Source organism: Elephantulus edwardii, unplaced genomic scaffold (assembly GCF_000299155.1).
Source record: "Elephantulus edwardii isolate Elephantulus edwardi_28Jun2011 unplaced genomic scaffold, EleEdw1.0 scaffold00045, whole genome shotgun sequence".
NCBI classification, from domain to species: Eukaryota; Metazoa; Chordata; class Mammalia; order Macroscelidea; family Macroscelididae; genus Elephantulus; species Elephantulus edwardii.
In genome coordinates this window covers 1,086,516-1,097,147 of record NW_006399795.1, presented here as the reverse complement: position 1 = coordinate 1,097,147, position 10,632 = coordinate 1,086,516, and the positions used below count along the sequence as shown (strand labels likewise).

The window sequence follows — 10,632 nt, the reverse complement described above, 5'->3', positions numbered from 1 at the left end:
TATTATTATTATTAATAATAAAAATTTACAGAGACTTTGGATTTCCATTCATTCATTGTTGCAGTTTTCTCCCTACCCACCCCTTCCCCACCTCAGTACACTGTTCTCTCTGAAAAGTAAGAGAAAAATTCTTTCAACATTTTCCAATCCCTCCCCCCCAGGTCCACTCCATTATGCAGCCTTCATTCTGGACTCTTGTCATGACAATTATACCTAGTCATATATCTCTTTTAAACAGTTCTTTCCCTCATCTGTTTCAAAGCCGTATACATTATTTATCCCATCTTTCTCAGTCTCCCCCCAACCCCTATGTCAGTCCTGTTTTACAACAGTGGCACTATGCAGTATTTGTCCTTTTGTGACTGAGATATTTCACTCAGCATAATGTCCTCCAGGGTTACCCATTTTGAATAATATTGCATTAGTTCCTTGTTTTTCAATGCAGCATGTGAAGGACTTTCTCATGTCCCTGGGGCGGAGCTGGGGTGCCAGTGGTGGTGGGGAGCGGGGCTGGGACGCCACCAGGGGCGTAGGGTTGGTGGTCCGTTCACAGGTGTTAAGCTGCCAAGTCCGTACTTTGACTTTCTTGATACTTCCTTCTGGGTTCTGATTTATTAATTTTTTTAAATTAGCATGCATTATTCTTTTCTTCAGAGTTTGGATTATGATCGCTGTATCAATGACCCTTACCTAGAAGTTTTGGAGACTATGGATAATAAGGTGAGCCCTACAGTTCTTGATCTCTGATTAGTTCTTACACCAACTTCTCTTTGGTTCTTAATACTCTGGTAAAGATCCTTATACTTGACCTTTAACACCTTTAATAAACTATTAGCATCTGTTCCCTAGACCGTAATCCTGCCAACTAGAAGGTTGGTGAACCTGGTCTGCCCCCCTTAAAATTCATCAGCCTTTCATTGTTATTATTACTATAATTAAAAAAAAAATTAAAAACATTTACCGGTTTACATGCAGTCATTCTGTTTGATTCATATACATTTTACTTTTTTGTGTGTTTTGATGGTTTTTTAAAAATTATTATACTGGTTTATTTACACAGTTCAAATAAATACATTAATTTTCAGACAGGAACTTTCCCATTTCCTTCACCCCCTACATACTGTTTTATGTCATTAATTTACTGTTGATCTATGCCTGTTGTCACCCATCTCTTCAAGTCCTTCTTGACTCTTTACTGTTCTTTCACTGGCTCATATGTCCCTTAACCTCCGCTATCCTAGTGATTTTCCCCCTTCTCCTTTTTCTGACCCCTTTTCTCCCATTTTTCCTTTTTGAACATTTACACATATCTTGTTCAGTTCTCATATTTTCACAATAATCATCTTATGCAGTATTTGTCTTATGTGACTAACTTATTTCATACAACGTAGTGCTTTCTAGACTCATGTTATGTGGAATTTCACAAAATCATTATTCCTTAGTGCTACATAGTACTCCATTTTGTGAATGTACCCCAATTTTTCAGTTCATTCATTTGTTGATGGTCATTTAGGCTGTTTCCATTTTCTTGCTTTTGTGAATAACGCTGCAGTTAACTGCTTCTGAAAACCCGACGGAGGGTCAGCTATGGGTTGGTTCCAACTCTGCAGTACACAACAGCAACAATGTTTATTAGCTTTATATAATAAACTAATGGTTTATTAGTTTATAAACACACCTTTATTGCAGCATTGTTTCTAGTAGCAAAGAAGTGGAAACAATCCAAGTGTCCATTAGCACATGAATGACTAAAGAAAATCAACACAGTGGATCACTAAAAATGATCAGGAATTCATGTAATTTTGGACAATATCAATGAATCTTAAACAGATTATACTGAATGATACAAACAAGCCCCAGAGAATTCATCATTCTTAAAGAGCGCATGGTCTGTACTTCATCTTCATCATGTATGATGACTATGTGAGCTCTAGTCTTAAACCTGGTTAGAAAAGGTGAGTGTCTTCTCTGCTGTCAGAGCCCTGTCATACTGATTCGTTCTTTTCTTGTGTGAACAGAAAGGTCGACGATATGAGGCAGTGAAGTGGATTGTGGTGTTTGCCATTGGAGTCTGCACCGGGCTGGTGAGCAGAGGGGGAGCTCCTCAAGCTGGTGGGCCAGAGGGGTGGGAGTGGGATCCAGCCCTGGTCTGGCATATAAGCCATTGGTCATTATAACAGAAGCTTCCTTTTCTTATTCAAATCCACCGTATGTTTGTGCAGTCCTGACACAGTTTTTCCTACATCTGTTACTTTTGTCTGGTGAATTAAAAGTTGTGGTGCCCTTTAAGTGCTATAAGGTTTGGTTTAGACTTAACCTCATGCAATGTGATTATAGTCCTACCAGGTGGATAACAGAATGCATAGTGGATGCTAAGATTACCCCATCAGGAAAAAACAAAGTTGTAGGTACAACATTTTGACAACATATCCACTTCCTAAACAACATGTCTCTGGAAACTCTATGAACTTTGAGAAACGATAGTTATAGAAAGGCTTTGGGTCTTTTGTTCATAGTGTTGCTATGAGTCATGCTCAACTTGATGTCAATCAACAACAACAACAACATCCTTCCTTTAGCATAAAGTCATTGAGAGGGACAGGCCCTGTGGGTCTCGGTGACTTCATTTTATTTCCCTGAACTTCTTCCCTGCTAATTTAGTCTAGGTTAGGTGGCAGTGTGGGTGGAGGAAAATGCCTGGATGAACAATGGCATTCCTGGGCTTAGACATCCACAGATGGGAGAAATATATGAAACTTTGCCAAAGACTATAATATGAAAAGGCCTGGCTCCATAACTATGCACTTAGTATTTATTAGTGCAAGAGAAGCTGGAAGACTCAGCCATCCGTCACTGGGAGACATGCTTTCTGATTTTTCCATTCATTCAACATTACAATCATCAGAGTAGCTTGCCAAGACTTTCTTCTGTGGCAACTTGGGGTGGATTCAAGCTGCCATGCTTTTAGTTAGCAGCCGTGCACCACGCAGGGACTTCAGGGTTAGAACAGAAGGTTATATAAATTACTATATATTCCTTCCTGTCACCTTTCAGTATAAATTACCAAAAATCTCATTCTTGAACTCTGTATGATAAATCTGTAAAATGTAAACATGTGTTTAACATAACTACACAGGCCAACCATATTTCCCTTTTCATAGCACTTTTATTGTGATCAATCCAGAGGTAAAGGATATGCAGAACAGATTATTCGGGAGACTGGGCTCTATGAGAAGTGTGGCGTCAGGATTGGAGGAAGACTCATCAGCCATCTGTGTTATGCAGATGGCACAACTCTGCTCGCTGAAACTGAGGAGGAACTGAAGCACTTGCTGCTGAAGGTCAAGGACTGCAGCCTTCAATATGGATTGAAGCTCAGTATCAAAAAAAACAAAGATTCTCACCACTGAGCCAATTGGCAGCATCATGATGGATTGTGAAGAGATTGAGATTGTTCACAGCTTTAGTTTGCTTGACTCCACAGTCAACACTCTTGACACCAGCAGCCAGGAAATTAAAAGATATATTTTGTTGGGAAAGTGTGCTGTCATAGACCTCTCCAAGGTACTGAAGAGCAATGATGTCAGTTTGGAGACTAAGATGCACCTGATACAGGCCACAGTCTTTGCAATCACTTGCTGTGCATCAGAGAGCTGGACAATGACTACGGATGTTAGGAAAATTGATGCCTTAGAGCTGTGGTACTGGAGAATAGTATTGAATGTACTGTAGACTGCTAAGAGAACGAACAGGCTCCTCCTGGAGAGGGTTAACCTAGCCTGCTCCTTGGAGTCAAGGATTCTGGGGCTTCATCTGACATACTTTGGGCCTGTGGCAAGAAGGGACCAGTCCTTGGAGAGGGACGTCATGCTTGGGAGGGTGGAGGGACAGTGCTTTCGTGATGAGATGGATTGATTCAGTGACTGGGGTAATGGAAGTAGTTGTGTTGGAGACAATAAGATTGACACAGGTTAGAGCAGGGTTTAGGACTGTTGTACATTGGGCCGCTATGGGTCACCAGCGACTAAGTGGCACTTAACAACAACAAAGGACCATCCAGCTGGATACGATTATTGGCATTCAGAAGGCCTCTTACATCCCATAAGTACCATTTTGGAAGGAATTTGAACTGATTGGGCTCTTGTATTGAAATGTCAAGGCAACTGTTTTGCTCTGTCTGTTTCTGGTTACACCTTTCCTTATGATCCTAGTCATTAGCCATGTAGCTATTGGTCATTCTGCCTCTTTCTTATCAAACTCCATTGGGCTGTCGTTTATCAGTACCAGCAGTTTAACCTTGAACTCACATAATAATATAATATAATGACAGATAGACCTTTGTAACCCAGCAACCAGGTCTACTTGCTACTGACTTTAGTCCTTTGATCTGTTATCATTTATTGCTTCTATATTAAAAGGCCTCCAGGCATTGGCTTGTGTTAGGTCAGAGTTAAAGGCATGAAGCTTTTGATGCGGAATCCACACAGACCAGTCTTTCTTTTTGGAACACTGAGAGTAGAATAGCAGAGCACTGTTTTGTTTTTCTTCTACTTCATCAGAGTAAGTGAAAATTGGGCTTTTAAAATAGTCATAACAAACATGGAGAAACCATATACCCTGGGATAAGTATTATCTTTAGAAATAATTTCCTAATTTAGAAGCATGTTCAAGAGCCCTGGAGACATGTTGAGTAGATGCTGGGCTGCTGACCGAAAGGTTAGCAGTTTAAACCCACCAGCTGTTCCATAGGGGGAAAGTGTAGCAGTCTGTGCTCCTAAAGGTTACAGCTGGGAACCTTGCGGGGGTCTTGTAAGGTCAGCATCTGCTTGACAGCAGTGGGAATGGTTTTATGTGCTTGCTTACTCACTGAGTATTCCAGATAATTGTAAAATTCTCTTCCTGACCCTACCTTGAAGTTTGGCAGTTGAACAATTCAAAATGAATCGTTTTTTGATCATAGGGTAGCTTCCTTGATCTCATATTCTATTCTTCATCTGTCCTCCTGTGTATTTTACTTTGCTTCAACCTCTCTTTAGTTGTACTCCCTTCTTTCGTTCTTTGCAAGGTAAGAGGACCAGGCTGGAGCAGGGATTACCTCAGAAGTCAGAATGACTAATAGAAAGTCAGTCATTCATGCATTGCTGGCTGGTAATCTGGTGCCCTTGGCCAGTTACCATGACTGCATGGGGACTGGAGAGCCTTTCAGAAGTACCTGTCATGCCCCCAGGAAGGAGCCTGTTTGATGAACCTCTTGTTCTTTGCAGGTGGGTCTCTTTGTGGATTTTTTCGTGCGGCTTTTCACCCAGCTCAAGTTTGGAGTGGTGCAAACATGTATCCTTTTCATGATTCCTAGTGTTCCTGAACAGTTAGCAGTACCAAGACTATTTTGTAGTCTAGATATCATTGTTTGGAGATCTTTGAAGGGCTGGTTTTTTTTATTAGCTACTCCTCTTTATGTTTTTGAATCACTAGAGGACACAAAGAGAAGACTTGAATAACTAGGAAGATAGAATCATGTTCATGGCCAATAGGACACAAATACCATGAAAGTAGTAATAGTTAAAATAGAGTTTATCATAAAACTTGAAAATTCTCTTGCAAAATTTTATGGACATCAGCAACAGTGAATGAATAGTAAAAAATAAATATATAGATGAGAAAAGGGCCAAAAGAAGTCAAGGCTTTTGAACAAGCAGATGAACATGTCCTATTAAATGCCAAGGCTTAAATAATCTAGATCTACTGCTTAAAACAAGAATACCTTTTCCACTGATTATTTCAATAGGAAAATAGGCAGAGCCTGGCTCATATAGATGTAGACATTTGGAGAATGACGAAGTTAGTGTTGCAAGCCAGTGGGGAGGAGATGCATTAGTAAAAGATGCCAGGACATTTGATTACCCATATGAGATAATGGTAAAAATAGATTCCTACTATGTACAATAAAGATAAATTCCAGATGGATTTAAGCTATAAAGAGGCAAAACAAAATTTTAAAGAGATAATATGATGACATAGGAGCCTTGGTAGCCCATTGGGTCATGGGACACAGTTGTTAGTGTGCTTGGCTACTTCCGATTCCCCTTAATCCTTCAGCTACTGTCTGTTTCCATGAAGGCTGCAGACTTGGAAGTGCTAGAGGGCAGTTCTGCTATGCTGCAGGGTCACTGCAAGTCGGAAGCAGGGCAGTGGGCTTTGAATTATGAAGGCCAGACTGTGGAATGATTTCTTAGACAAAGCCCAGCAAGACAAATTACAAAGAGAAAATTTGATAAACTTGACATCAAAGGAAATGCTCTTTAGAAAAACACCACAAAATCCTAAACAACCATCACAGTAGTAAAACGCCTTTAAACAAAGGGGAAACAGGATTGGTAACCCGTAATTGTTACCTGGTATGCATATGAGTGAGAGAACAGCAATAACGTATACAGAGTTCATAATGAACTCACACGATTCAGTAAGCAGGGGAAAAATCACAGCCTAACAGAAAAGGGAGCTGAGAATGTAGGCAGGCAATTTGCAGGATGTCAACTTCAGGAAAAATTGCTCACCTCACCTAAACCACAAAGTGCAAGTTGAAAGCATAAAGAAAGGTGTATATCCCTATGACCCAAAGTTCCTCTTCTGTTTATATACTTTAGATTTGTGCAGAGATCCTCACTGACACTTTCTGGTGGCAGAAAGTGAGAATCAAAGAGAAAGATTGAAAAATGATAGTGTGTTCTTACAGTCTTAATTTTATACTGATGTTTAAATAAATGACATAACAACATGACTGATTCAGAAAAACTTTATGTTAAAGAAGAGAAAAAAAGGAATCTGTAGAATGTGGAGAGAGTTTTCGTGACCTAGTGGGAGAAGAAGTTGGACTCCTAATTCAAAGACAAGTGATTTGAAACCAACAGCTACTATTCGGGAGAAAGATGGACAGTCTCCTGTCTTGCAATTTCTAGCCTCAGAAGACCCACTGGAGGGTTAATTGAGTCAGATCCTACTCAGTGGTGAAGATTTGAGTTATAGAATGTACATAAGATATAGTACCATTTATTTTAATTTTTAAAACATAGAGCAATATAGATATGTAGAAAAATGTGTAGAGAAAAGTGTAATTTCAGATTAGTTTCATCAAAAAGGAAGTGAAACAGACTTTTGGTCTATTTTTATAAAGCTTCACATTTTAAATGGAAACAAATATAAAAGGTTGAGATGTGTTAAATGCTAGGGTTGTGGGGAGGGTGTAGTCTTTTATTGTAATGTTTTAAATATTCTGCAATTTGAAAATGGTTCCTAGCATAGAAGGCATCTGAAAAGAATTTGCGCGTGCGCACACATGCACAGAGGACAGGAAAGTATGTCTAGAAGATGGCCAGCATGTTCTGGAAGAGGAGAAGCTATACCCTTTCCAGAGATGCAGTGACGGTGCTTGATTGGTGGTGGACACGATTTCCTTAACCCAGCTTCTCAGCGGTGGAAGAATGCAGCAGGAGAGGCTGCCTCGCCCTGTCCCTCCTTGAGCTCTTGGGCTTTAACCTGACCTTTGTGTTCCTGGGGAGCCTTCTTGTCCTAATTGAGGTGAGGTATTCCATTTGCTTGTGAGCTATTTAGTCCCTGCACTGTTTTCTTCCTTTCCCATTTCCAGAAGGCCAGGTTAGACTTGGAGTATGGATTTCTGCAGAAAGTGGCCTGCTATTCACTTAGAAATGTTTTTTAAAGTAAAATTTTTAACCTCTGCTTGGATTCATTCAAAGGGAATATCATGATTAGAATGGTGGTCCTCCACCTTAAATCAGTATTAGAAAGACTGACTAGATCAACCAAGTAGATCAGAATCTCTAGGAGTCTCTGGTAATGATTGAAAGCTCCCAGAGGATGTTGGAACGGATCAGAAATAAAAATTTGCGGGTTGTACATCAGACCTACCAAATGAAAAGCTCTGTGAGTAGAGCCCCCAAGTCAGTGTTGTGCTAACAAGCCGTCCAGGGATGCTGATGCCAAGGTTTGCTTGAGCAGAAAACCAGCACTGTCTCCGGTGCCCATCCTGTTGAGGATGAGCTGGTAAACTGGTGGGTTCTTGAGTTCATGAGTGTGCCTGCTCTCCCTCCCAGCCAGTGGCTGCAGGTTCAGGGATACCTGAGATCAAATGCTACCTGAATGGCGTGAAGGTGCCAGGAATTGTCCGTCTCCGGACCCTGCTCTGCAAAGTCTTTGGGGTGCTCTTCAGCGTGGCTGGAGGTAAGAAGGGGCTTTCTGATTTTATCTTTATTGAAGGGGCATGAGAACAGGAAGCATTAAGTTTGTGAATTAGTTCAATTTGGATGGAAAGAGGAACTACTCATTTTGATGATGGGATATTTTTCACAAATGCAGACTCTGTTAACGTGTTAATCATAAATCTCTTGAGGAGCATCGCATTCTGTTTTGACGTTGGCTTTCTAGTTGATTTATGGAGTTAACCTGTTTAGCAGAACTTTTCTCATGAATTTAGAGAAAGAGACTAGCAAATTTTTTTCTTTAAATAGCAAGACAGTAAATATTTTAGGTTCTGTGGGCCAAGAGGCAAAATCAGGAATGTTACTGGGGTGCTTATATAGTCATATAAAATACATCCATTTAAGAATGTGTATAAGTTCTTACGCTGTGTGAAAGTGGACTTGGCCCATGCGCTATGTGTTGACACCTGATTTGGAATTTTAAGTGTATTTCCTTTTACGGTGAGCTTTTCATGAGCTTGTTTGATGGAATATGACTCACAGTCTTTTAAAGTTGTGCAGTCATTATTTTATATTCTTATGGCAAAGATTGACGTGGCAAAGGTGTCCTGACCCAGAGGTCTTCCTGCCTTAACTGGCTATCTTTTCCCTTGTTTCAGGGCTGTTTGTTGGGAAAGAAGGTCCCATGATCCACAGTGGAGCAGTGGTGGGAGCCGGCCTCCCCCAGGTAAGGGCTGGGATTCTCATCCATTGTCTGTGGTTTTAGAATCTGCTCTGAAGTTGTCAATGTGGGTTGATATTTTGAAAATGTGCTCCTTGATGCAGGCGAGCAGGCAGTTTGTATGTAGAGTCATAACAGTGCACTGCTAAGTCCTCCACACCAAAATTATATAAAGAGGAAGTCTGTGTGGAAGTTAACATGGGATCCCCATCGCCATTGGCACATGCCTGCACTTGGGATTTATTGATATGCCAGCTTAGCATAGCCAAATCTCAAGAAGCTAAAAGCACTGAGTAACATGGTTTTAGAGATAATCCTTTGTGAATTCCATGTAAAGGAAGACAGTAATAATAACAACAGCTAGTATTTGTTAAATGCTATGTGCCATACTGAGCTAGACTCTGACTTTTCTTTTGTCTAGTCACCTTGCATGTTTTGTTGTTGGCATCGTTCCCATTCTCAGAAGAGGAAACTGAGGCTCAGAGAAGCTAAGGAGCTATCTCAGGACTCCAGAGCTTCTATTCTTACTCCTGGCCTGCATACCTAAGAAGTCCCTGTTCCTTGTGTAGCACACCTCTCAAGTTCTGAGGGGAGGGAGTTAACTGTGAATTGTGAGGCCTTGAGGCAAAGGCAAGAAAAGCCTTTCCAGGACTCATCTCTCAGTTATCCCAGTTACTGCTGCCACAGCTCCTTTACATCAAGTCCCAGGTCTCCCAGAAGTCAGCCGGGAAGGAGCTAGAAGCCAAGCATGAACTGAATGTCAGCAGGAAAATATGCTGAACAGATTGAAAAAGAACTGTTTGGCCTCCTCACTTAACGACATCCCCCAGAACTACTACCTTTCTCTGCTGCAGTAGCTTTTCATACCTCCCAACCCACTGCTCTTCGATTTTTCCCCCTTTGCTTTTTCATTTATCTCTGTATAGAAAACTAAGTCCCTGAAGAGTCTAGAAAATGAAGCTAAGAAAAAGATTTTCTTCCCAAGGGTGATGGCTCATTTTTTCCAGGTTGCTGTCCTGGCCTCCTCTCTTCTAGCAGCATACCGGCCCAGCTGTGCTGGAGCAGAGGGACCCCAGGTGCCGGGGACTCCTGCAGCTCAGTGCCTTGTTGGCCCTCTCTGACTATTTCCTCTTGTTTCAGTTCCAGAGCATCTCCTTACGGAAGATCCAGTTTAACTTCCCCTATTTCAGAAGTGACAGGTATGGAAAAATTGGAAATTGGGTTTATTAAAAAAGCAAGTGTTTAACTTACTACCAGTCAGATGTAATATTTTCTCCAGCCTGGCAAGTTGCATAAGAAGCCCTCCTGGCAGAAGAGAAGGGGCTTTGAGTTACCTCTCTGAAAATAAAAAACCAAGAGGCCAAGCTGGCATCACAATTCTTATTTTCCCAAGACATAAGTCCTAGAAGCATCTCGGACAATGGTGCCAAGATTAAAAAGTTGCCAAAGTCCATGGACACATATTATCAGGAGTGTACTTTGTATTCCCAGATTATTTCATTGGTTTTTACCATATTGCTGGTTGAAAGAGGCTGTTCTCAGTCAATTTCCCAGCTCTTTGCATCTCAGGCAATGGTTCCAAGATTGAAAAGTTGACAAAATCCATGGGCATGTGTTATCAAGAGTGTGCTTCGTATTCCAAGATTATTTCATTGGTTTTACTATATTGCTGGTTGAAAGAGGCTGTTCTCAGTCAAT

General features: G+C 41.0%; 1 protein-coding gene across 2 annotated transcripts in view; it reads left to right on the top strand.

Moving 5' to 3' along the window:
* The window catches only part of CLCN6 (chloride channel, voltage-sensitive 6), a 40,036-nt gene that overhangs the window by 11,851 nt on the left and 17,553 nt on the right, over positions 1-10,632 (top strand). The window contains exons 3-9 of one of the 2 annotated variants that reach the window (XM_006885749.1): positions 655-720; positions 2,019-2,084; positions 5,265-5,331; positions 7,469-7,575; positions 8,109-8,235; positions 8,873-8,940; positions 10,075-10,133. In XM_006885749.1, the coding sequence (XP_006885811.1) occupies positions 655-720; positions 2,019-2,084; positions 5,265-5,331; positions 7,469-7,575; positions 8,109-8,235; positions 8,873-8,940; positions 10,075-10,133 (560 nt within the window). The remainder of the gene's footprint in view (positions 1-654; positions 721-2,018; positions 2,085-5,264; positions 5,332-7,468; positions 7,576-8,108; positions 8,236-8,872; positions 8,941-10,074; positions 10,134-10,632) is intronic. The other variant, XM_006885750.1, reaches the window with a different exon arrangement.